The sequence below is a fragment of the Budorcas taxicolor genome, chromosome 16 (assembly GCF_023091745.1).
Source record: "Budorcas taxicolor isolate Tak-1 chromosome 16, Takin1.1, whole genome shotgun sequence".
NCBI classification, from domain to species: Eukaryota; Metazoa; Chordata; class Mammalia; order Artiodactyla; family Bovidae; genus Budorcas; species Budorcas taxicolor.
In genome coordinates this window covers 54,850,258-54,877,299 of record NC_068925.1, presented here as the reverse complement: position 1 = coordinate 54,877,299, position 27,042 = coordinate 54,850,258, and the positions used below count along the sequence as shown (strand labels likewise).

At 45.8% G+C, this 27,042-nt stretch overlaps 1 protein-coding gene across 1 annotated transcript in view; it reads left to right on the top strand.

Annotated features, from left to right (window-relative positions):
* Nucleotides 1-10,777: 10,777 nt before the first annotated feature.
* The window catches only part of PDPN (podoplanin), a 35,311-nt gene continuing 19,046 nt past the window's right edge, over nt 10,778-27,042 (top strand). The window contains exon 1 of the mRNA XM_052653768.1: nt 10,778-11,117. Coding sequence (XP_052509728.1) covers nt 11,051-11,117 — 67 coding nt within the window. The 5' untranslated portion in view covers nt 10,778-11,050. The remainder of the gene's footprint in view (nt 11,118-27,042) is intronic.

Below are 27,042 nucleotides of genomic sequence, written 5' to 3'. Positions count from 1 at the left end.
CAACATCAGATTCTGAGTATGTCAAATGGGGCATTTCATCTCCCGGGGGAAAGGGATGTTCACACCCAGGCCAGGCCTGGTCAGAGCTCTCTGTTCTCCTGGAGTGTGTGGATCCCTCTCCGTGTCTAGCAGAGAAGCCCAAGGCCGCCCCCACTCCACCTCCCCTATAGGACAACAAAATTCACAGGAGCCTATTGATCCACAGAGCTGAATGTTTTCCTTACTGCTTCAAGCAAAAGCACCATGCTTTTAATAAACTAGGGGGAAACTGTGAAGTGAAGGGAAGTGAAGTGAAAGTCATTTAGTTGTGTCCAACTCATTGTGACCCCAGGACCTGTAGCCCTCCAGGCTCTTCTGTCCTTGGGATTTTCCAGGCAAGAAAGCTGGAGTGTTTTTTTTTTCCCCAATTCCTCCTCCAGGAGATCTTCCCAACTCAGGGATCAAACCCTGGTCTCCTACACTGCAGGCAGATTCTTTACCATCTGAGCCACTAAGGAAGCCTCAGACTAGGGAAAAACTGAACATCGTTTCTCGGCCCAAGACAGCTGCAGGGCCCTGCATGAATGACGAAGACTCAACTTTTCTCTACCAAGATGAGGGATAAAAGTGGAGAGGTTGATGGTATGTGAGGTGAGATTAATGGTAAGGACAGCTAGGGGACAGCCAGGTCCAGGCAAACCTCACATCTTCGCTGTTGGGCAAGCAGTATGTCCTGAATGAGCCAATTAATGAGTTACAACAGTGAATGAATGACAGCATAAATCCTGAGCCACTGCAAGACCAAATGAAATTATGAAATGGCTATAACGTGTCTTTGGCATCCCAGAGCTTTTTATTTTTGTGCGCCTTCTTCTTCTTGGCAATATCCAAGAAACTAGTCTCACTGTTAGTCGCTCAGTTGTATCTGACTCTTGCAACCCCGTGGACTGTAGCCCTCCAGGCTCCTCTGTCCATGGGATTTCCCAGGCAAGCAGGCTGCTGCTGAGTCACTTCAGTTGTGTCCGACTCTGTGCGACCCAATAGAGGGCAGTCCACCAGGCTCCCCCGTCCCTGGGATTCTCCAGGCCAAGAACACTGGAGTGGGTTGCCATTTCCTTCTCCAGTGCATGAAAGTGAAAAGTGAAAGTGAAGTCAATGAATAGGTGAATGTAAAAATGACTAATACCTTGAAGACGGTGGTGGTTTCGTCGCTAAGTTGTATCCAACTCTTTGTCCCTGTAGCCCGCCAGGCTCCTCTGTGCATGGGATTCTCCAGGTAAGAATACTGAAGTGGGTTGCCATTCCCTTCTCTAGGGGATCTTCCCTACCCAGGGATCAAACTTGCATTTCCCACATTGCAGGTGGATTCTTTACTGCTGAGCCACTAGAGACACCCAACCTTGGAAGCAACAGAGATGTGTTGTGACTATACAATGAGATTTGGTGGCTATTTAAAGAGTACCAATGAATTAGTTTAAAAAGCCAGAACAGAAACAGGGATTATGATGTAAAGAGAATGCAAAAAGGGTGTGTGAAGATACTGGGTAGTCATTGAACTGTGCTAAGTATAAAACAGAGTATCTGAAAGATAAGCGAAATGCTCTGTTTTCTCACCCAGTGAAACAGTGAGATGAAACCCCTGTTCACAGAACCACTGGGGCTATGAGGCATTTTAGCACTGGTGAAAAAGGGAAAGTGGTAGTCACACAGTCATGTCCGACTTTTTGTGACCCATGGACTGAAGCCTGCTAGGCTCGTCTGTCCATGGGATTCTCCAGGCAAGAATATTGGAGTGGGTTGCCATTTCCTTCTCCAGGCCAGGCAAGCATACTGGAGTGGATTGCCGTTTCCTTCTTCAGGGGATCGTCCCAACCCAGGAATCAAACCTGTATCTCCTGCACAGGCATGCAGGTAATTTACCACTGAGCCAACGCAGGAAGCCCTATAGTCTCCTTGACATCTTATCAAAACCTGCTCTTGGGAAAAGGAGAGAAAGCCATTCACAGCAAACTCTGCCAAACTGATAGTGCTATGTGCCATCTTCGTACGTATACTTGCATTTTCAAAGGAATCAGGTTTCTAAACGGAATGTAAGCTAAGAAGTGAATACTATTTATGGAACTTTCAGCTCTCAGGCAGTTTGCAAGGAGACAGAGGTATGCACTGAGATTTGGAGAGGTGCCCCCAGGGCTTTTCCAGCATCCCAGAAACCTTACAAATCACCTGATCATTTTGTCTTTATATCATCAGGCTGACTGGAGGTCTATCATGTGCTGTTGACTCACCCTCCTGGCTGCGTTGGGCTGGGATTCCTCAATGGTGAGGATCTTCTAGCAGGCCCAACAAAACCCCAAATCTCCTTTCACAAATACTGGTGGAGAACATGCCAGAGGAAGATGAATATATCAGCAAGCTCCTGACTGCAGGGAGCTCAGGATATCCTCTGCTGCAGTTTAGTCACTAAGGCATGCCCAACTCTTTGCAGCGACCCCATGGACCATAGCCTGCCAGGCTCCTCTGTCCATGGGATTTCCTAGGCAAGCATACTGGAGTGCATTGCCATTTCCTTCTCAAGGGTATCGTCCCAAGCCAGGGATGGAACCCACATCTCCTGCATTGGCAGGTGGATTCTTCATTGCTGAGCCACAAGGGAAGCCCTGAGTGGGATGAGGTGACCCTAATGCTGGGAGGAGATCCAGCCAGGCAGGGGGACAAGGTAGGGTCTTCAAATTGTGGATGCACACAGCTTTCCTCGGGGGCATGCCAGCAAGGGATGGAGTCCTCAAATTCTCAAGGTTCGTAAGTTTTCCTCTAAAACTCCTGGGGAAGAGGGATGCCATTGTGATAACCCTTTCGCCACTTGCAAAAGAAAGGCAGCTCCCTACCCATCCTGAATTTTATTTATGGAGCATTTTTCTGGGATGAAAAAAATCTCTATCACCAATGTGATAAACTGTCTTTTCTTGTTTTTTTTTTGTATTTTCTCACTTAGAAGTGAATTCAACTGGTTCTATACTTAATCAATCCTTACTGGGCATTTTTCTTTCACTCTTTCATAATTTTAACTATAAACTATGAAAAAGATCAATTTTTATGGGGACCTGTTTTCTTTCTTTTAACTTATGCAACAATGTTAATCACTAGTTTCTAGTCTGACAGATACTATTTATAAATTAATAAACCTCTTATGAGGGAAATAATTCTTAAACAAAACATTAAAATTTAGCACATGTTTGAACATAGTCTTAATCCTATGCTTAGCAAAAGGAAGTTTTTGGTCATCATTATAATGCCCTTTGGGTGTGGTATTAATGGACTTTAAAAATTACAATGAAACTTCACTAGGCAGGCATTACTCTTATATTAGGAGCTTCCCAGGTGATTCAGTGGTAAAGAATTCTGCCTCCCATTGTAGGAGACACAGGAGACATGGGTTTGATATTTGGATCAGGAAGATCCCCTGGAGTAGGAAATGGCAACCCACTCCAGTATTCTTGCTTGGAAAATTCCATGGACAAAGGACCCTGGTGGGCTACAGTCCATGGGATTGCAAAGAGTCAGACACAAATGAGCACACGTGCACTCTTGGATTAATATTCTTTCTGCTCTGAATCCTTAGTGAAAACATATGCTCTTTATTAAATATTCAAAAATTGTCAAAAACCTGTGTAGTATTTTAATGGCAAATAAACTTTCACTTTAAAGAAACATCTTTTATGAGGAATTTTTGAAAAGAAATTTTGATAAAGTTATATAATTAGTACTAATAATTGACTGAACTGGACTTTCCAGGTGGCTCAGTGGTAAGGTATCTGCCTGCCAATGCAAGAGATGCAGGTTCAGTCCCTGGGTTAGGAAGATCCCCTGGAGGAGGAAGTGACAACCTACTCCAGTATTCTTGCCTGGGAAATCCTATGGATAGAGGAACCTGGCGGGCTACAGTCCATGGGGTCACCAAAGAGTCAGACACTACTGAGTGAGTAAACAACAACAACCAATGTCTTGCCTGGTTTGTGTACCTGCTGTTAAGAGCGGGGTTTGGCTCAGGTTGGGGTGTTCTGAATTTAGGATCGGGGTCCTTAACAAGGAACGAGTTAACACTCATGTGTTGACATTGTGAGATGACATCAGGGGCTCCTCTGGAGATACACTGAGAAAATGCAATGGTCTCTGTTCATCCAGCCAAAAATGCACACCTGAATCCAAGCATGAGGACAGATCAGACAAACCCCGACTGAAGGACAGTCTACGAGGTAAGCAGCCTGTCATCTTCAAGAAGTGTCAGGAAAGATAAACAGGCTGAATCCGAGTTCTGAGATCCGAAGACGAGTGCAATATGAGGTCCTGTATTAGATCCTGAAAAAAAAAATCCATAAAGGACATTATTGGTACAATTGTCAACATTTGAGTATGGACTGTGGATTAGACCTTAGTGCTGTTTCACTATTAAATTTTATGAGTTTGCTAATCCTACTGTGTTTACAACAGAGATTTTTGTCCTTAGGACATCCACTCCCAAACATTTAGGGCTAGAGGACTTGATAATGAAGCCAATATGCAAATATTTGTAAATACAGAGATAACTGATGGTGCAAATGGAGTAAAAGACAAATTCATGAATCTAGGTCAAGGGTATATGGGAGTTCTTGAACTGTTCCAGCTTTACTGTAAATTTGAAATTATGTCAAAAGAAAAAGTTGCAAACAAACATACAAGGAAATCTGAGCATATGATGATTTTTCTATATTCCTGTTTTGTATATTTCTTTTATGAATGTATATTTTCATAATAAAAATTAATACATGCACACCATTTAAAAATACGTGAGTGATGCTGACATTTTGAAGTGTGCTACTGCTAAGTCGCTTCAGTCGTGTCTGACTTTGTGTGACCCCACAGACAGCAGCCCACCAGGCTCCCCCATCCCTGGGATTCTCCAGGCAAGAATACTGGAGTGGGTTGCCATTTCCTTCACCAAAGCATGAAAGTGAAAGTGAAGTCGCTCAGTCGTGTCTGACTCTTAGCAACCCCATGGACTGCAGCCTACCAGGCTCCTCGGCCCATGGGATTTTCCAGGCAAGAGTACTGGAGTGGGGTGCCATTGCCTTCTACTGGACAATTTTCCAGGTCTTGTATCAAAAAAACATCAAGATGTATGGTTAAAATTTCATAGGTAAAATTTTTATTTAATTTTTTCATGATCAGTGCACTTATTCATTATGCCATCAAATTGCAACATGATTTTTTTTCCAATTACAGTCAGACTTCATCTTATTTCTCTTTATGATGTGTTTGTTATGTTCTACTGAAACAGTTTGGGTGTCATTAGGGGGGCTCCAAGGATTCTGATAAATAGTCCTTCATGTCTCAGTACAGAGCAGAACTCAGCGAGAGACAAAAGTGATAGATAAGAAGTGATTTGTTAGAACAGAACACTTGTTAGGTTTACCTGTGGGTGGGTGAGGGCTTGCCACACCCCAAGAACTTATTCAACTACAGTTCTATAGTCAATGGAAAAGTTGGGAGCAGGGGAAGAACTTCTTTGTCTTTCTTGAGTAGATATCATGCTTCTGTGTTAGCTCCTCCTCCAGGTTGAGCAGGGACATCTTCTTGTCCTTATGTGGCCAAATTAGGTCCACAAATTATTGCTTTTTCTGTGTGCAGAGAGTATGTCCTAGGGATAATTAACTTGATGACACCAATGGGCAGATTGTAAGCCTTATTCTCTACTATTGTTTTATTGTTTGGGGGGGGGGGGGGTGGTGGCGGTGAGTATTGTGCAAAGAACATGTCTTACGAGCCAAACAGCATGCTTGGGGCTCACTAACTCACTGAGCTCACTGGGCAGGATGTGGGTCTCAAGCTACCATTGTTTTATTGTTTGGGGGCATGTCCTGTGCTTCTGTTGCATGGTAATTTAGTTGCTAAGCAAGGTAGCTTGATTCTACTGTTAAGCCAATCTGGCTTTGATGCAAATGATTTGTTCTGCTTTATGAGTCAAGCAAGGGCTTCCCAGGTGAACTTGCTTGCCAGTGCAGGAGATGTAAGAGACATGGATTGGATCCCTGGGTCTGGAAGATTCCCTGGAGGAAGGCTTAGCAACTCACTTCCAGTATTCTTGACTGGAGAATCCCTTGGAAGAGGAGCCTGGTGGACTATAGTCCCCGGGGTCGTGAACAGTCGGACTGATGTGACTGAGCAGTACACACGCACAAGTCAAGCAGGCCCACATTGTTTCAGAATTTTCCCATTGCTTTCTTGAGTGATCATTAATCTTATTGCAGTCTCCCCAAATCCGCTAAAGTTCCCTCTCTATCTGCAATTCCCTCACGGGGTTTCTAAGCTAACTATCTCAGTCATGTCCAACTCTTTGTGACCCCATGGACTGTAGCCTGCCTGGCTCCTCTGTCCATGGGATTTCCCAAGCAAGAATACTGGAGTGGGTTGCCATTTCCTCCTCCAGGGCATCTTCCTGACCCAAGGATTGAATTTGTGTCCCCTGAATCTTCTGAACTGGTAGGAGGATTCTTTACCACTGAGCCACCTGGGTAGCCCTACTTCCCATTAAAAATATACTTATTTAACTCTATCATGAAAAAAGAGTTGGTACCTGGTTTTTCAAAAAAGTTTTAGGGAGTCAAGAAGAATTGTGTGCTGCCCATTGAAACAGGGCGTGTGACAATTTGACTCTGATGGTAGGAGGGGTACTCAGCATTGAGACGACTCCTGGAGAGAAATGGGGTGCTTTGGCAAACAGAGGTAACCCAGTGGCTCAGAAAGCCATGCCAGTTCCCCAATAGTGGGATGGCAGGAACCAGCCACCTGGTGGGGTCTCAATGTGGAACACTGGTTCCTGAGTAGAACTGGGAGATAATCAGGTTTCCAGAAGGGACCCTGGGCTCAGGGAGCCAGACAGGGATCCAAGAGACTCAGGAAGCAGACTCAGTGAGGGCTGGATATCAGGGGATGAGTTCATGCTGAGTTCCTGTTCATCTGGGCTTCCTTAGGCCAAAAGAAACCAGTTCCATAGAGTCCATGTCAATGGACATCCCTGGGGACCTCCCCAGTAGTCCAGCGGTTGGAACTTCACCTTCCAATGCAGGAGGTACAAGGTCTATTCCTGGTTGGGGAGCTAGGATCACACGTGCCTCACAGCCAAAAAGCCAAAACATGGAACAGAAGCAATGTTGTGGCACATTCAGTAAAGACTTCGAGAATGGTCCACATAAAAAAAGAACGTCCTCCCTGGAGGCTAGGCCTGGCTGAGGGTTCAAGGACACAGATGGTCACTGGAAGACATGAGAGGCTGAGAACCAGGTTAGGCCTGGCAAAAAGACCAACAAAGCAGCAAACTGCAACCACAGCAATCAACTGCAACCATAGCAGTTCTACTCTGAACTGTGCATAGAACCCTCCAAAGTGGGAATAGCACACCATTTCAAAGAAGCAGAAACTGAGGCTCAGGTTGACTGAGGCCACTGTGGAGCTGAATTGTGATTCCTAAACACTGAGGCTCTTTCTAGTAAAGTGGGTTCCTTCAGCCCCAGAACTACTCCCCACCCCCCACCCCCACCCCCCACCATCCCTACTATCAGCTTCATCCCACATTCCTGCTAGATACATTTTGAACCCAACTCAATCACCTAAGCCCAGCATTTATCCCTGAGTCACAGAGGTGCCTTTAATATCATTTATATCTCAGCTCTGGAGCCGTATGTGTTGAGAAGCCAGAGAAGATGCTGAGAAGTCTTCCCGGGGAAGCTCTGCCTGCTGCCCTGAGATTGTGCAGAGGCCTCAGGGAACACAGGGCACAGCAGTGACCCTAACGCTCGTTCTCCAGCATCCTTCAGGGAGGAGGGTCCCAGGCTGAGGGCTCTGGCTCTGCTCCTTCTACATCTTGGCCCCCACCTGAGGGTGCAGGGGAGGATCCCACTTTTAGAAGTGACTTACAGACCTCTCTTTCCAGATCCTTAAGCAAGAGAGCACACTAGCCAACAGGTTCAAGTCCTGCAACAGAGGGATTGTGGCTCCACCCATCCTTCCAGGAGAGCAGGACAATCTGTGTGGTCTCTAAATCAATGAATCTCCGAGTGGGGCCTGAGAACTTGTTAGAAAGGCAAATTCTCAGGTACAACCCCAACCTGTGTGTCAGAAACTCTTAGAGTGGGGTCCAGCTCTCAGGGTCTTAATTTTTTTCCCAGCATCTTAATCTTAACCATGCAAATCTGATGCATACTGGCTTTGGAAGCCCCTTGGGAAACCATACTACTTTGAAAATCTGTTTCCTTGGATGTAAAATGGGTATTATCAGTGTTTTTAGTGCAAAGGATATCTTGAGGTTAAAAGAGATAATTCCTCAGGTCCCAGAGTTCCTGGTTAAATGTCACTGTTATCTCGCCAGTTACTCTAAGAGCTCAAGCTCTTTCACAAGAATGTAGGAATCTGGGGTTTTCCTGGTGGCTCAGTGGTAAAGAATCTGCCTGGCAATGCAGGAGACATGGATTTGATCCCTAATCCAGGAAGATCCAGGCAGGCTGGTTCAAAATTTGTTCAAAAAGAACATCAAGGCTGTATATTGTCACTCTGCTTATTTAGGTTCTATGCAGAGCACATCATGTGAAATGCCAGGCTGGATGAAGCACAAGCTGGAATCAAGATCGCTGGGAGAACTATTAATAACCTCAGATATGCAGATGACACCACACTATGGCAGAAAGCAAAGAACTAAAGAGCCTCTTGATGAAAGTGAATGAAGAGAGTGAAAAAGCTGGCTTAAAACTCAACATTCAAAAAACTAAGATCATGGCATACGGTCCCATCACTTCACGGCAAATAGATGGGGAAACAATGGAAACAGTGACAGATTTTATTTTGGGGGGCTCCAAAATCACTGCAGATGGTGATTGCAGCCATGAAATTAAAAGATGCTTGCTCCTTGGAAGAAAAGCTATGACCAACCTAGACAGCATATTAAAAGCAGAGATATTACTTTGCTGACAAAGGTCTATCCAGTCAAAGCTTTGTTTTCTCCAGTAGTCATGTATGGATGTGAGAGTTGGACTATAAAGAAAGCTGAGTGCTGAAGAATCAATGCTTTCGAACTGTGGTGTTGGAGAAGACGCTTGAGTCCCTTGACTGTAAGGAGATCAAATCAGTCAATCCTAACGGAAATCAGTCCTGAATATGAATATTCATTGGAAGGACTGATGCTGAAGCTGAAACTCCAATACTCTGGCCACCTGATTCAAAGAGCCAACTCACTGGAAAAGACCTTGATGCTGGGAGAGAGTGAAGGCAGAAGGGGAGGACAGAGGATGAGATGGTTGGATGGCATCACCGACATGATGGCCACAAGTTTGAGCAAGCTCCGAGAGGTGGTGATGGACAGGAAAGCCTGGAGTGCTGCAGTCTATGGGGTCGTGGGGTCGGACACGACTGAGTGACTGAACTGAAATGAATGCAATGACACAAATAAATGAATGAACATGATGGGGAAGTTAGTTCAGATTACCCTATCTACAGTTTTCTCTTTATGTTTCCAACCCCTGCACTCTCCTAGGTCTCTTCTCCTTATTTCAGGTGTCAGCACCTACCTGAGAGCCCCAGGACAAGACTTCACCTGGGAGATTGTTAGAAATTCAGAATTTCCCCAGGAAGCTTTACAGCATTCTAACAGTGATTGACTGGGTCACGGGTGTTTGAGAAGGGCTGCCTGGGGCTCTGTTTACTAAACATTCTTGGGGTTTCTGCCTTAGGAATTCCCTAAGGATGTGATTATAATCTCCCCGTCTAATTCTTATGACAAAGTAAATTTGGAATCTAGGGGTTGGCCTTCTCCTAAGGATCGGAAAAAAACCAATTTTCACTCCAGGATGGAGCTTTGGGCATTTATCTTCTGGCTCTTTTTGTTGAATGGAACTTATGGCATTTGGGAGTGGACCACCTTTCCAACGCCTCCCCTTAAGAGAAAAATATTTAATTCCAAGAGTTGGAAAGGAAATAAAACAAATTCTCTTCTTGTTGCTAACATCCAGTACCTGAGATCAGAACCAGTAAAATGGGGATTAGGGGGCCAAGGTCCGGGATTAGAAGGGACGAGCCCCAGCGGGAAGTGCCCACAGGTTGGTGACCTGGGGAGGGGTCCCGTTGACACCCTTGGGCTGTGGCGCCCCACCGACTGACTGCGCGGGTGGGCCCGCGCCCCGCAGCGCTGAAACCAAAGTAGGGAGAGGTTGGATCGCGCGCTCAGCATTTTCCCCACAACTGCCGAATCCCAGGAGCCTGCCAAGCTCCCAGCTCTCTAGGGATGCACCCCCGACCCCCTACGCCAGCCAGAGCCCGCCCGCTCCCAGCCCCTAGACAAGGGCGCAGTTTAGCAGCGGGAACCGCCTCTGGCCCACCGACAGGAGGACGGCAGGTTGTTTTTTTTTTTTAATGCCATCAAATTCAATATTTACAAGATCAATCCCATGCTTGGTGCTAAAATGACTGGCCACACAAGAAAGAGTTTACTTCTTATAAGAAGAAAAACCCAAGCTTGTGCCTTACTTTTAAAAAGAGAGAGAGAGAATAATAAATACAGTTTTAAAATTACCCCCCAAAATCAATTATTGCACGCGCCCCCTTCCCTCTTGTCGGGGGACAAATAGAAGCCAACTTTGCCGGGACCCATCTGCGGGTCCTAGCAGCCCCCGCAGCTGTGGCCTTGTAACTTTAAACCTGGCCTGAGGTCATCGTTTTCGCGCTGGCCAAACACAGGCAGGGGGCGGTCCTAGCGAACCCGAGACTGGGACCACCTTAGCGCGCGGACTCTCCCCGCCCTCCTCGGGAGAGATAAATGCTGACTCCGATCCGAAAGTTACCAACTGCAAAGTTTGCTTCTTCTGCGGCTGTTGCGAGCGAAGGAACTTGGGGACCCCTCCCGTCCTGGGACTTTTGCTCCCCGCTTTCCAGGCCCCACTCTCGCGCTCCATCAAGGGAAGGCCCCTGGCTACGGAGCTTTTTCATCTTTCTCCAGCCCAGAAACTAGCTCCTCGGCCCCCCACCCCAAAGAACAAGTCAGCTAAGAAAAATGTGGAAGGTGCCAGTTCTGTTCTTCATTTTGGGAAGCGCACCGTTCTGGGTCCTGGCAGAAGGAGGTAAGGCCAGCGGGCGGAGCTCCCCGAGCAGCTAGCTGGTGGGGACGAGCGAGCCGGGACTTGCGGGTTGCCGGGCCCTGGAATGTGAGGTTGCCCGGGGGAGCAGTGCGCGCGCCGGAGTCTGGAGGCCCCGGGAGGAGAGACGGCGGCTTAGCCGGGGACAGGTCCCAGGCAAAGAGCTGAGCGGGGTGCCAGGGAAAGATCCCGAATCCACAGGTAGCAGGTGGGGAGCAGAGGGTCCCTTGAGGGCGACCCACCTTCCTGCCAACCCTTGCTGGCTCCCGAGAGACAGATAGAAGGCTAGCAGCCAGGCGCCTTCCACCGGCGGCGCTGGGATTTTCTCCAGGGCTGTGTATTGGAGACATGCTCATGGCCTCAGAAGTACTGGCTCCATAGAATTGTGAGGGTCGGGGATGAGAGTGGAATATCCCTGTGCAGCGACGGCCTCCCTCTGGGGGCTGCCAGTCTGTAAGACAGCACGTCGGACACACTCAGGGCCGGATCAGTGGGGATTCGTTATCCTCTGTGGAGAGGATAGTGTGTGGGGGTAAGGACTGAACTGGAGGGTCCTGAGTGCACCAGTTTAATTTCCTTTGGGGCCACGTGTGGAACTTGGCCAACTGTGTCAATGACCGCGTGTAGGTGACTCCTTAGACCTTCACTTCTCTAGATCTGAGAATGAGGACACTGCTTGCCCATCACTCTCATTATCTTCTCCTTCTTCCCTCTTCTTACCTCTCTTCCTCTTGCCCGTTGCTGCTGTGTTGGTAACCTCCAGTCACATTGGTCAGTGTTTTCTTTTTCTTGGGTCTTTATTTTGATCTGTTTCCACTGTAGAACATAAGCTCCTGTGGCCACAGCTGTGTCTTCACCTTGATCTCCAGGGCCAAACAATATCCGGCCCTTAGTAGTTGCTCATTGAATATTAGTTGAAGTCATTGTAAGCTAACTAGGGATCTTTGGAGTTGAAGATTGAGGAAATGAAACTGTTTTACATTTTCCAAATTGAGGATGGAGTTAGGCTTGGAGCCAGAGGAATCCCGCTTGAAGGGAGGGGCTTGAAGGAGGCCTCCGCACAAAGACAATAATACCCAGCTCCAGGCCAGTGAGTGGTTCAGGGTGTGTTTCCCTGTGTGGCGCTGTCTGCTTCGTGGAGATTGAGGTGCTCTCTGTGCTGTGTGTGTGTGTGCAGTTGTGTCCAACTGTTTTGTCAGCCCATGGACTGTAAGCCAGCAGGCTCCTCTGTCCGTGGGATTTCCTAGGCAAGAATACTGGAGCAGGTTGCCATTTCCTCCTCAGGGGATCTTCCAGACTCAGGGATTGAACCCGAGTCTCCTGTATCTCTTGCATTGGCAGGCGGGTTCTTTACCCCTGTGCCATCTGGGTGGGAAGCCCTCTTTTTGCTGGGTGGTGAGCTATTCATGGCGGTCCTATCTTTGGAACTTCTCTCTCCAGAGCGACATACATGGCTCTGCATTTCAGTTACATTTCCTTTTTGGCCAGACTGTGCAAATGACACCATTTTGTGCTCGGCAGGGCAAGATGTGGGAGGCCCCCCAAACTGAGCCTTGTCCCAGCTCTGCTCAGGAAAAAGGGCCACTGGGTGGCATCCTCTCCCCTCCCCCAGCCTCCCCCTCTCCCCTGCAACCCTCTTGCCCCAGGGAGAGTTTAGCTGTAATTATCTTTAAGCCAATTCTGAATATCAAAGGTACTCCTAAAAAGAAGTAATAATAATTAAAAATAATAGTTGTGGCTGAAAAACCAGCCACTTCTAGTAATAGCAACTCGTTTGGGAAAGACTGAAGCACCCTGGCCCTGTCCCCCGGAGCTGTGTGTCAATGCAGAGTTACTAGGCTGCTGGTGAAGAGTTGAGGCCCAGGAGGGGTTTTGTCTGAGGATAATGAGCGAGGCAACTTGAATATGGATGAATAACTTCTTTGAGCTGAGCCATTGTGGGCTCTTGTCGGGGAGCTAAGCTAGGGGTAATTATGGTGATGAATTTTATTATCCTTCTCTTAGGAGTCTACTCCCTACTGGGCTTCCCTCTTCTAAAGTTATAATCTGGTTCAGTTGTACAATCTCGTCCTCTGGGTTGAGATGTCCTCTGGGTCTCTTGAGAGGTTAGTGGATTTAAAGGAGCTCAGTGGTCCACACATCTGGCATATTCCTCCACTGTCAGGCCCCACCTTCACTCTGAACTTTCATCTAAGACACATACACAGGCCGCTCCATGAGATCGTTTATTTCGTGAAATTCTGCAGGCTGCTGCTTCCTGAAAACCCACATGTGCTTTTTCCCGGAGCAGTCCACCCAGGATTAATCATGCTATGAACAAATTTCCCTGTGCTTTCCCCAAAACTCTTGCCAGTTTCGGAGGCTTGGAGTTGCTAAGAGTGTTGTTGCGCTTAAGGTATCTCAGGTCTGTTAGAGCCTTCTCGAGGGAGGCTCTGATGACACTGGCATGTGAGATCCAAGATAGCATTTAATATAGAAAAGCACATTTCTAAAAAGTATCCTCGCGTGAGAAGGCTAAACTGGGACATGGCAAGAGGGAGGAACCCAGGCTGATCAGAAGTAGGCGGTGGCCTGCCCGCCGCCCCCCCCCCCCCCCCCCCCCCGCCTTCCTCTGGCCTCTGAAATGAGTAACCAGGGAGTAAGTCTATACCAAGAATTACAAGGACCCCCAACCTTGGCATGAAGGTGGATGGTGTGACCGAGCGGGAGGGACACCACCTCTCTCCCATGCCTATCTCCCACCACATGCCAGGAATGTCACGGTTCCCTCATTAAATCATCATGCATCCTTAAATTATACATTATTATCTTCAAAATATGCCAGATTCCAAAAACAGGCTTAACTCCAAACCTCATGCTTTCTTTTTTTTAAACCTGCATTACATATTGGGGGGGAAAAAAGGTTGAACTTGAAATTAAAGGTTAACCTTGCTTTAAACTCCTTAAACATGAAAACAAAAAAATTTCGAGGTATATAAAGTTCTTTACATGTAATACCTACCGTAATATTCCTTTTAGAATGAAGATGTCGCAGTGCATTACAATAGGATTTTTTCATGCCTTCCCCAGATAGAAACTCAGCGCCTCCTGATATGCTGGATATGAAACTCTAAGCACTTTTGAGGAAGGCACACCTAACATAAAGCATAGCACTTCAGTCCTTACCAGCAAAATGATGAACGTGTGCTTTAAATTCCACTGGCTTATCTGAATATTTGTCATATTTCTGGCTTCCAAGAACAGGCGTGCCAGGTTACAGCTTGTGGAAATATTACGGGGGAGGATGTTGAGAGAGGAGAGGCTCATATACCCTTGTGAGACTTGAAGAAGTTAAATCAACTCCTGTAAGGCTCTCCAAGGACCCTCCCACTCCTTGGGCATTCCAAAGAAATACTCAGTGAGAGTGTTTTGTTGGGAGAGAATCAAATAAGTGGGGTCATCGGGTGGGCTACAGAGATAAATTTTGGGATTCCCACAGGGGTGAGCAAAAGAGATAAAACACCTTTTCAAAAAATTAAATATTTATTTTTTGGCTGCGCTGGGTCCGTTGCTGGTCCCTAATTGCTGGACTAGGCTTTCCTCTAGTTGAGGTGAGCTGAGGGCCACTCCCTAGTTACGGTGCACAGGCTTCTCACTGCAATGGCTTCTCTTGTTGCGGAGCACGGGCTGTACGGTGAGCAGGCTGCAGCAGTTGCGACACGTGGGCTCAGTAGTGGCAGCCCCCGTGCTCCATAGTTGTGGCGCACGGGCCTAGTTGCTCTGCGGCATGTGGGACCCTCCCAGATCAGGGATCGAACTGCATTAGCAAGCTGATTCATTACCACCATGCCGCCAGGAAAGCCCTAAAAGCACCTTTTGACTGGAGTTCTGAATCCTTTCCCTACTGATTTCTTAAAGCCCTGGGGGAAAGGGAAGTGATAGGGCATTTTATCTGAGGGTTATGAGATGGAGCCAGGTTAGGGAGCAACTGGAATTCTGCCACCTTCATCCAAGGCAGGAAACCAAGGTGACTGTTTTCCTTCCCTCGAGACTCACCCCAGTGCCCACCAGCCCGCCTACTCCTGGCGGCCAGTCCAGGGCAAGCGTTCCCTGGAGCTCCAATGGGTGGGGACAGATGGGTTTTCCCGATTTTTCACCTGGCCCAGTGCCTTTGCCTCAGGAACTGCTCGGAGGAGATGGGTTTAATCCTCTGAGGGAAGTTTGTAGATCTGGCCACCTCATATACCTACTTGTCTGAGGAGCTGCACACTGAAATTGTTAGGGCAACACTAAATTTTATATGGGGGTGGGGAACCCCACAAAACACAAAAACAACAAATTTAGCAATAGCATAATCACCTTTCTGGAAGGTGACCTCTGTCCAGAGGGTCAGGGTTCCAGACAGTAAAGAGAGAATGTCACTGAGCCCTGGGGGAATGGAAATAATTGTCACTGTTACATTTGTAGCAGATAGGGAAGGGCCTCTAGAAGATGCGTCAACATTACTAATGAGAGTATTTCCGTAATTCATCACACTGTCTTCATCTGGGTGTTGAAACATGACTTACTTAAGCAAAATTGTGATCCAATGAATGGTATCCTGCCTGGAGGAGTTTGTCTGCCTAGAATCTAGATGGGGAGGGGAAAGGAGTAAGGACTAGATGATGTGAAACTTGTCCTGCCTGAGGAATGCGTTTAGTTAAATATTCACCGAGTAACTTCGCTCTGAGTCAGGCAAGGTAAACGGAGTCCTTGCTAATGGCTACTGTAAGGTATCCTGTCTGGTGGCTGAAGGGCTTCCGGTCTCAGTCCAAGTGCCCCTCGGGCTGTTCTGTCACAGCCTGGAAATGTATTTCCCCCACGTGCCCTTAGTCTTTGTTCTGTGTGCCCCAGACAGCATGTCAGGTATTTCACTCTTGAGAAGGGCATGCCTCGGGTAACAAATGTGGGTAGAGACCATTGAAGAACTATTTCCCTATCTAGGTAAGCTATTTGAATTCCTGGACTCATAAGAGCGTGACTAGGGAGATCAGTCCTGGGTGTTCATTGGAAGCATTGATGCTGAAGCTGAAACTCCAGTACTTTGGCCACCTGATGCAAAGAACTGACTCATTGGAAAAGACTCTGATGCTGGGAGGGATTGGGGGCAGGAGGAGAAGGGGACGACAGAGGATGAGATGGCTGGATGGCATCACTGACTTGATGGACATGAGTTTGAATAAATTCCGGGAGTTGGTGATGGACAGGGAGGCCTGGCGTGCTGTGATTCATGGGGTCGAAAAGAGTCGGACACGACTGAGCAACTGAACTGAACTGAGGGAGAAAGGATTTCATCTGCTCTAGATCACCCTATAATAAAATTAAATTTCTGAATCTGTATAACTAAAGGAACTAGATTCTGGATGTGTGATGTTCACAGCATTAACTATATATTAGCACTGAAATGTGAAAGTGTTAGTTGCTCAGTAATGTCTGGCTCTTTGTGACCCCATGGACTGGAGCCCAGTAGGCTCCTCTGTCCATGGGATTTCCCAGGCAAAAATACTGGATTGGGTAGCCATTCCCTTCTCCAGGGGAATCTTTCCAACCCAGAGATCAAACTCAGAGATCAAACCCTGCATTGCAGGCAGATTCTTTACCATCTGAGCCATCAGGGAAACCCAGTAACTGGATGTTATTTTTGTTCAGTTGCCCAGTTGTGTCTGACTCTTTGCGACCCCGTGGACTGTAGCATACCAGGCCTCCCTGTCCCTCAACATCTCAGGAGTTTGCCCAAGTCCGTATGCATTGCATTGGTGACACTGTCCAGCCATCTCATCCTCTGATACCCTTTTCTCCTTCTGCCCTCGATCTTTCCCAGCATCAGGGACTTTTCCAATGAGTCAGCTGTTTGTATCAGATGACCAAAATACTGGAGCTTCAGCTTCAGCATCAGTCCTTCCAGTGAGTATTCAGGGTTGATATCCCTTAAGATTGACTGGTTTGATGTCCTTGCTGTCCAAGAGACTATCAGGAATCTTCTCCAACACACAGTTCGAAGATATCAGTTCTTTGGTGTTCTGCCTTCTTTACCGACCAGTTCTCACAACCCTATGTGACCACTGGGAAGACTATAGCCTGACTATACAGATCTTTGTTGGCAGAGTAGCGTCTCTGCTTTTCAACACACCATCTAGGTTGATCATCACTTTCCTGCCCCAAAGTAACCGTCTTCTGATTTCATGGCTACAGTCACCGTCTGCAGTGATTTTGGAGCCCAAGAAGAGGAAATCTGTCACTACTTCCACCTTTTCCCCGCTTCTATTTCGTATGCAATAATGGGGCCAGATGCCATGATCTTAGTGTTGTGTTTTTTTTTTTTAATATATTTAGTCTTAAGCCTGCTCTTTCATTCTCCTCCTTCACCCTCTTCAAGAAGCTCTTTAGTTCCTCCTCACTTTGTGCCATTAGAGTGGTATTACCTGCATATCTGAGGTTGTTGATGTTTCTCCCTCCTCTCTTAATTCCAGCTTGTAACTCATCCAGCCCAGCGTTTCTCATGATGTGTTCAGCGTATAGGTTAAACAAACAGGGTGACAGCAGATAGCCCTGTCGCATTTCTTTCTCAATCTTGAACCAATCAGTTGTTGCATACAGGGTTCTAACTATATGGATAGTTATATATAATATATATATTATATAACTATATAATAACATTTTGTGTGTGTGTGTGTGTGTGTCCTGTGCTCAGTTGTGTCCCACTCTTTGGGACTCCATGGACTATAGTCTGCCAGGCTTCTCTGTTCATGGAATTTTCCAGGCAAGAATATTGGTGTGGGTTGCCATTTCCTCCTCCAGGGGTTCTTCCTGACCCAGGGATCAAACCCGCTTCTCTTGAGTCTCATGCTTGGCAGGCAGATTCTTTATCCCTGCCTCACCTAGGAAGTGAATGCTTAGTGTCAAGCACTTTGCAAGCCCTACTTCATTTAATCCATCCAACACAACTTGAAGATAGGAATTATTTGTATTTTATAGATAGGTAAAGAGAATCAGAGAGGTTCAGTAACTTACACACAGACACAGAGCTAGTAAATAACAGTGGTGAGACTTGATTCCAGGCGGTCCAACCCCAGAACCCACATTGCTAAACATTCAGCACAACAGCCAGCTATTCTTAGATTTAAGCTGCCAAGGACTCTCAGAGTCGCCAGCCAGTTGATTTCTTCAAGCAACTTTTATAGCAATAACATCAGTTATTTGTTAGATACGTGATTCAGATTGAATAACTAGACTGATATTGGGGTACCTAGTTAAAGGACATAATCCCTGTCCCCGTAAGCGTTTATAGAGCACATATCTTAATAAGAGTTAGAAAGGAGTCATACATGGGATTGCAGTTCACACAGAGAGGCAAGGCAGATGTGTGTGACGTATATGAATAAGAACAGAAAAGGTGGTGTAAAATGGCATGTCCTGTGTGACACACAGCATTATCAGATGCAGGTTTGGAGATGAGATTCTTGTGGGCCTTGGGAACTGGAAAAACCCTTCGGAGGAGGATGGGACTTGATCTTGGCTGTAAAAAATAGTGGGGTTGGTTGGACAGGGTGGTAGGGAAGGGCATTCTAGGCAGGAAGGAATGCTCAAGCAAATGCACAGAAATTAGAACGATCTGGAGTTTGTGTGGGAAAAGGTATGGGCATCCAGGGCTGGGAAAAGCCATGGAGGCTGGCTGGAGTCAAGGCTGTCGAGTTGGGGGATTGCAGGAAATCTGTTGAGAGAAGGCTGAATCCAAGGTGAGTGTAAGTTAAACCTTTTTCTGTAGGTAATAGTCAAATGGGAGCAGAGTGGGCCATGAATAGTGGCTGTCGGGGGTCATGTAATGATAAGGGCACCACATGGGATTGAATCTAGTTTATGGGGGGGACTAGTCTGGGGGGAAAGGGAGAATCAGGAGGTAAAGAGACTAAGTGTAATGACAACACACGGGAGAATGAGAGCAGATTTGGGGGAATAAGAGCCAGCAAGACTTAGAGCACAGTATTTCCCCAGGTTTCTTTTTTTGTTGGCTTTGCTGCACGCAGGCTTCCTATAATTGTGTCTAGCGGGGGCAACTCTGTTGCAGTGCATGGGCTTCTCATTGCGGGCAACATGTGGGATCTTCCTAGACCAGGGATCAAACCCATGTCTCCCGCACTGGTAGGCGGATTCTTATTCTCTGCCACCAAGCATCCTCCAGGTTTCTTATTATTCTTTCCTCATTTCCTGATTTCTTATTCACATCTTATAACATTCATCACTATATTAAAATTTTTATTGATATGTAATTCTCATGTTATAAAATTAACCCCTTTAGAATAGACAGTCCAGTGGGTTTTAGTATATTCAGAGTTGTACAGCCATCACCACTGTCACTTTTAAAATATTTTTTTTACCCCTTCCTCCAAAACCCCAAACCATTAGCAGTTGTTCCCATGTCCCCCCCATTTCCCCCAGCAACCACTAATCACCTCTCTGTCTTTATGAGTTTGCTTATTTTAGATATTTCATATAAATGTCATCATATAGTATGTGGTACTTTGTGTCTGGTTTCTTTTACTTAGCATGGTGTTTCAGGGATTATGCATTTGTAGCATGAGTCTGAATTTCATTCCTTTTTATAGCTGAATAATACTCCATGGTGTGGCTAATACTGCATTTTGCTTATCCATTCATCCATGGATAGACATTTGGGTTGTTTCCACTTTGGGGTTATTATGAATAATGCTGCTATAAACATTCATGTACAAGTCTTTATATGGACATATGTTTTCATTTCTCTCAAGGATACACCTAGGAATAGAATTGCTGGGTCATATGGTAGCTCAGGGACTTCCCTGGTAGTTCAGATGGCTGATAGCTCAACTAGTAAAGAATCCACCTGCAATGCCAGAGACCCCAGTTTTATTCCTGGGTCAGAAAGATTCCCTGGAGAACAGAGAGGCTACCCACTCCAGTATTCTTGGCTGGAGAATTCCATGGACAGATGAGCCTGACTGGCTACAGTCCATGGGGACACAAAGAGTAGGACATGACTGAGCAACTTTCACTTTTACATGGTAGCGCTGGGCTTTCCAGGTGGCTCAGTGGTAAAAGAGTCCTGCAGTTTGGGAAACATTGGTTCGATCCCTGGATCTGGAAGATCCCCTGGAGGAGGAAATGGCAACCCACTCCAGTATTCTTGCCTGGGAAATCCCATGGACAGAGGAGCCTGACAGGCTATAGCGCAAATGGTTGCAAAGAACCAGACATGACTGAGTGACTATGCGCGCGCACACACACACACACACACACACACACACTCTCACACTCTCACACACACTCACACACACACACACACACTGTAGCTCTTTGTTTAACGTTTTGTTGTTGTTCAGTCACTCAGTCACGTCTGACTCTTTGCAACCCCATGGACTGCAGCACCCCAGGCTCCTCTGTCCTTCACCGTCTCCCGGAGCTTGCTCAAACTTGTGTCCATTGAGTCAGTGATGCCATCCAGCCATCTCATCCTCTGTTGTCCTCTTCTGCCTTCAATCTTTCCCAGCATCATCTTTTCTAATGAGTTGGCTCTTCACATCAAGTGGCCAAAATATTGGAGCTTCAGCTTCAGTTTCAGTCCTTCCGATGAATATTCAGGCCTGATTTCCTTTAGGATTGACTGGTTTGCTCTCCTTGCTGGCCAAGGGACTCCCAAGAGTCTTCTTCAGCACCACAGTTCTAAGGCATCAATTCTTCAGTTACCAATTATCTTTTTGAGGAACTGCCAAACTGTTTTCCAAAGTGGTTCCATTTTACACTCCTACCAACAGTACAGAAAGTTCCAATTTCTCTACATCCTTGCCAAATCTTGTTATTTCCCATTTGGTTGAGTGGTTTGTTTGTTTTTTTAAAATTGTAGATATCCTAATGGGTATGAAGTGGTATCTAATTATAATTTTGATTTGCATGGCCCTAATGTCCAGTGACATTGTACAGCTTTTCATGTGCTTAAAGACCATTTATATATCTTTGAAGAAGTATCTAATCTTGTTTCCTAGTTTTAAAATGAATAGTCATTTTTTATTGTTTAATTCTGTATGTATTAATATTTTGGGTACTAAACCTTTATCGGACATAAGAATTGTGAGCATTTCTCCCACTTTGTGAGTTGGCTTTTCAATCTCTTGATAGCATTCACTAAAGCACAAATTTTAAAAACTGATGAAGTCCAATTTATCTATTTTTTATTTTGTTGCCTCTACTTTTGGTGTTTTATCTAGGAAGCCATTTCCTAATCCAAGGTCACAAAGATTTAATCTTATATATCCTTCCAACAATTGTATAGTTGTAGCTCTTACATTGAGGTGTATGATTCATTTGAAATTAATTTTAATGAATTAATCGTGGTGTGAAATAGAGGTCCAACTCCATTCTTTTGCATGAAGAAGGCCAGTTGTCCCAATACCATCTGGTTGAAAAGATGATTCTTTTCACTGAATTAACTTGATACCTTTGTCAGAATGTTTGCCCATGACACGTGTACCCCGATGTTCATTGCAGAACTATCTACAATAGCCAGGATGTGGAAGCAACCTACATGTCCATCGACAGATGAATGGATAAAGAAGTTGTAGTGAGCGACTTCACTTTCACTTTTCACTTGCATGCATTGGAGAAGGAAATGGCAACCCACTCCAGTGTTCTTGCCTGGAGAATCCCAGGGACTGGGGAGCCTGATGGGCGGCCATCTATGGGGTCGCACAGAGTCAGACACGACTGAAGCAACGTAGCAGCAGCAGCAGTGTATATATATATGTATATGATGCAATATTACTCAGCCAAAAAAGGAATGAATTTGAGTCAGTTCTAGTGAGGTGGATAAACCTAGATCGTATTATTCAGATTGAAATAAGTCAGAGAAAAACAAATATCATGTATTAATGCATATGTATGAAATCTAGAGAAATGGTACTGATGAACCTATTTGCAGGGCAGGCATGGAGACGCAGACATAGAAAATAGACTTGTAAACACAATGGGAGAAAGAGAGGATGGGACAAATTGAGAGAGTAGCAGTGAAACACGTAATTGCCGTATGTAAAATAGATAGCTAGTGGGAAGTAGCTGTATAACATGGGGGGCTTAACCCAATGCTCTTTGACAACCCAGAGGGTTGGGATGGGGGATTGGTGGGAGGGAAGATCAAGAAGGTCGGGACATATCTATGCTTACGACTGATTCACATTGTCCTATGGCTGAAGCCAACACAACATTGTAAATCAATTATCCTTCAGTTAAAAATAAATTTAAAAAATCACTTTCCCAGAAATATGTGGGTTTATTTCTGGACTCTCAATTTGATTCTATTGGCTTATACATCTGTCTTTGTGCCAGTACCACATGGTGCTGACTCTGTAGCAGTACAGCAGTACTACATACTACAGTAATAGTACTTACTCTTTGTAGTAAGTTTTGAAATTGAGAAGTGCTAGTCCTCCTCTTTATTCTTTTTCATATCACTCTGGCTGTTCTTATCACTGTACTTTAATTGTCTGATATATATCTCTCACTCCTTAGAGAAGAGAGGAGGACCCATCTTATTCTGCACTTAAAAGAACATATGGTTGGTAAAAACGTTTGGCAGGAGGAAAAGGGAAGAAACCCAGCCTTTTGGCAGGAATGACAAGAAGGCAGGTGATAGAAATCAGATTGGAGGGATGAGAGATAAGGAACCAATTTGATGAGAAAGAACATTAAGTTATGCAAAGTCTTATAGACACAGTGAGTTTGAGGTACTGGTAAGACATCTAGTCTGATGGGTTCCTGGAGAGAAACTCAGCTAAAATGGCACAGAAATAATAAGCCTCACTTTGCTGCCTGAATTCCCCATTCATCTGAACAAGGGGAAAAAGATGGCAAAGAGGGTCAGATGAGATCCCCTCTAACTAAGAGTATTATTTTTAAAAAATTTTACCAAAGCACACTTCAAACTCCCAAACCAGGCTTCAGACCAAGGCCAAGGGCAGTCAGTGCAAACACAGCCACATCCTGTACATTCCTGGAGGGCCTCATCCTCCTGGGCTCACAGCTGAGCTGTCTGCAAGCTGTATGGGTGGATGGTGAGGTCAGAGCCAAAGGGGCTTCTCTTTTCACTCTTGCGAAATCAGGGCCCGCTCAGCTGACAGCCCTGCATGAATCAGAAGCTCGGTTTCCGAGCAGATGGTGAGGGTTTCCCAACACAGTTGAGATGCTGTGTTCCAGGCCAGCACTTCTAAAGCCGGCCTTAGTCATTTGATTATTCAAGTATTAATAACTAAGCGATTCTCCCTAAGAGGTGGCCTCCTCGCCAGGTTCCAGAAAAGTTATACAACGGTGTTGATTCCAGTCTACAGCACTATGGACTCATTTCCTCCTTTACTGAGAACGTTCTGCTTTTGGCCAAGAGAGAGACCTTCCCTCAGGTTGAGTAATCTTGATTGAGGTTGTAACCAACAACCTCAAGTTTTAACATTTGAAGAGGGGTCCTGAGCCCTGTTTGCAGTTAGAGTGAGTGGGTAAGTGGATTCATTCTCCTCAGTCCTAAAAAAGTGTAAATACTCATTCATTCAGCTATCACAGACTGCTAGCAGGGAGAAAGTCTTGAATGCAGAGTTATCAAGACCCTGGTGCTAAGAAAGATTGAAGACAAAAGGAGAAGAGGGCAGCAGAGGATGAGATGGTTGAATAGCATCACCAACTCAATGGACGTGTTTGAGCAAACTCCAGGAGACAGTGAAGGACAAAGGAGCCTGGCGTGCTGCAGTCTGTGGAGAAAATAAAAATAGCTAGTGGGAAGTTGCTGTGTAACACAGGGAGCTCATGAGCTGAGTTTACATGAATTAAGCTTGCAAAGAGTTAGACATGACTTTTAGTGACTGAACAACAGCAACCCCAGTTTAGAGGAGGGTACTTCCTCCTGACACCTTGGTGGGGGGTGTTGTGGGTGGGGGGTGTTGTGGGTGGGGGGGTGTTGTGGGTGGGGGGAGTGGTCTCTGAGGAAAGAAATGTTTCACCTGGACCATAGGCAGGGTCTGGATGGGCAGTGATGGAATTGAGTTGGGGAGGAAAATGAGTGGGAGCTGTGGGAGAGTGACCAATACACATGAGGGCTGTGTTACACAGTGGTTAGAGCCGGGGATTTCTCTGGAGTCTGACAGATCCTGATGTGTAACCCCTGCATCACCCCTTGCTGACTACGTGGGGTGGGTGGCTTACTTTCAGCCCTACCATCCTCATTTACAAAACAGGGATGATGTTAGTTTTCAAGGCTTTTGTGAAGATCAAGAGAGAGTGCTTGGCACAAATGTTTGGTCACCATTATTAAAATATCTGGGGCTTCCCTGGTGGCTCACTGGTAAAGGATCCACCTGCCAAGGCAGGTGAATGGAATGGCAACCCACTCCAGTATTCTTGCCTGGGAAACCCCATGGACAGAGGAGCCTGGTGGTTTACGAAGAGTCAGACACAACTGAGTGACTAAACAAAAATTAAACTAATTTCCTCATAGGTGACCATGGGAATTAACTGGGAAGATTGGTAAAGTTGACGCAGTATGTCTCAATTCCTTTCCCTCCATCGAAGGGGAAAGAGTGGATGTGGTTGGAGACGTATATTATGGCCTATGAGTCTGCACCTTCCACCTGCCAATGACTTGGCATGAGTCCTTCCTTCTGAAATGAAACAGGAGTCCCCAGCCATCGCCAGCCCCTCCCCTTTCTCGATTGCTGTGCTCAGCTGCAGAGACTTTCAGAACACTGCCTTCAACTTTCGGAGGTGACCCACAGGGGCCACCCCATCCAGAGCCCAAAGAAAACTGCTCCCCACCAAAAGGCGTCCTTGGGCCACTGAGCATAACAGCCCCTTCTCTGAAGTCAGGGGATGGTCACTGCTCCAAATATTAATGTGTAGCATTTCTTCTGATTTCTCTAGAGGAACTAGTGACACTTGTCTGATCTCTGCAGCCTTGACGTGTTTCTCTTGATTTTTATGGGAGAGGAACACGTTGCCGATGCCAACTGAGCAGTCTCACCCCTGTGTTGGAGGGACTGACAGGACCGGACACAGTTAGTAGGCAGGCTGCTGCTCATTAAAAATCAAAGAGCAGAGCAGCAGAGTTCATCCTTATAGGAGAAGTATCCTATTTTCAGCCCTGCTGTCCTTTCATCAGGAGAAGGTGCTTGACAACTCATGGGTGAAGCACAGCGGAGAGTGGCAGGAATGTTATAAGGGATAACTCAAAAGAAATCTCCTGTTTGGTTAGAATTGTACTCGTTCAGTCAGTCACTTAACAAATGCCTACTAAATACTTACCTATGGTGCCAGACATGGGGAATATGGGATGGTATGTGCTATGAGTAGTACTGTACTGCCTGGAGGAAAATTAAGAGTGCGTTCATCCCTGTGGGATGCTGAGTGGTGGGGCTAAGCCCTCTCGGAGTTGCCTAGATTTTCCGTGGTCCAAACTTTGATCTGCTAAGCAATTTACCAGGATCCTTGGAAGGGGTGGAGGTGGGTGGGAAACCCATCGACCACATCAGTGATTGTACTGACCACAACCCTGGGTCTGCCAGGAGTTGACAGTCAGATGTAGGGCTCTGGATTAGCAAATGGCTTTCAATATTCCCAAGAAAGGCTGTACAAGTTCTGGATGTGGGCCAGCTTGTGAGACCAGAGGGGTCACTCAAAAGATGTGATAAATAAAAGCAAAGTCCAAACACCTTTTATTCCGGTTGCAGAAACCCAATTCATGGTAACTTAAGGGAGCACTATCAAACAGCTATTTGGGACGTTCTGAATGAAGATGAAAGATAGTATAAAGATCTGAGTTATCTTGGAGATCACGGTGGGTGGTCTACAGAAAGTTGGAAAACATTGGAGATTGGCACCTCCCTGCAGTTTGGGGTGTGTTTATTTTCAGGCTTCTGAGCACAGTTTTGAAACATGATAGAAAAATAATATGTAAAAGCCTGGGCAAAGGATCAGAAGCAGACCTTTTTGGTTTTGTTTTCTACATAGATGTTTTGACCTCCCTCTAAAAACATTACATCTCCCAAGTTTCACTGGAATTATTTGTTTGTAAGTTATCTTACAGTTTTTCCTACAGGGAAAATCCAGAACTTCCTAGGATATTGCAAGAAAAGAAAAGGAGCATTCTACTTCTCGATGGCCACAAAAGTCATTCCAAGGCCATGCAGTCATCCATCTTCAAAGGATTGCATTTAGATGCCAGAGCAGCTCAAGATGCTAGAAAATCCAGACAGCATGAAAGATGTCTTAATCTACCAGTTTTCTTTGAAAGCCTGAGGGTAACTCAGCTTGACTTCTTTTAAAATCAACTTTCCCACTTTAATCTCCAGCCGTTCAATTCTGAAGCTTCAGGTCAATAGAAAAAGGACCACAGAGAACTTCTCCCTCACGTGGAGATGGAAAGTGGACAGAGGCTCTTTGCCAAAACTTACAAAGGAGACTTAGGAGGCTGTCCTCATAAGACACAGTGGAATCCCAGACTTAGAGAATGAACTTGTGGTTGCTGGAGGGAAAGATGGCAGGAAGGGATAATTAGGGAATTTGGGATGGACAGGTACACACTGCTCTATTTAAAATGGATAATCACAAGGACCTACTGTGTAGCATAAGGAAATTTGCTCAAAGTTATGTGGCAGCCTGGATAGGAAGGAAGTTTGGAGGAGAGTGAAGATATATATATATAGCTGAATTGCTTTGGTGTTCACCCAAAACTATCACAACATTGTTAATTGGTTATTGTTGTTCAGTTGCTAAGTCATGCCCGACTCTTTGAGACCCCATGGACTGCAGCATGCTACATTTCCTTGTCCTTCACCATCTCCCAGAGTTTGCTCAAATTCACATCCCTTGAGTCAGTGATATTATCCAA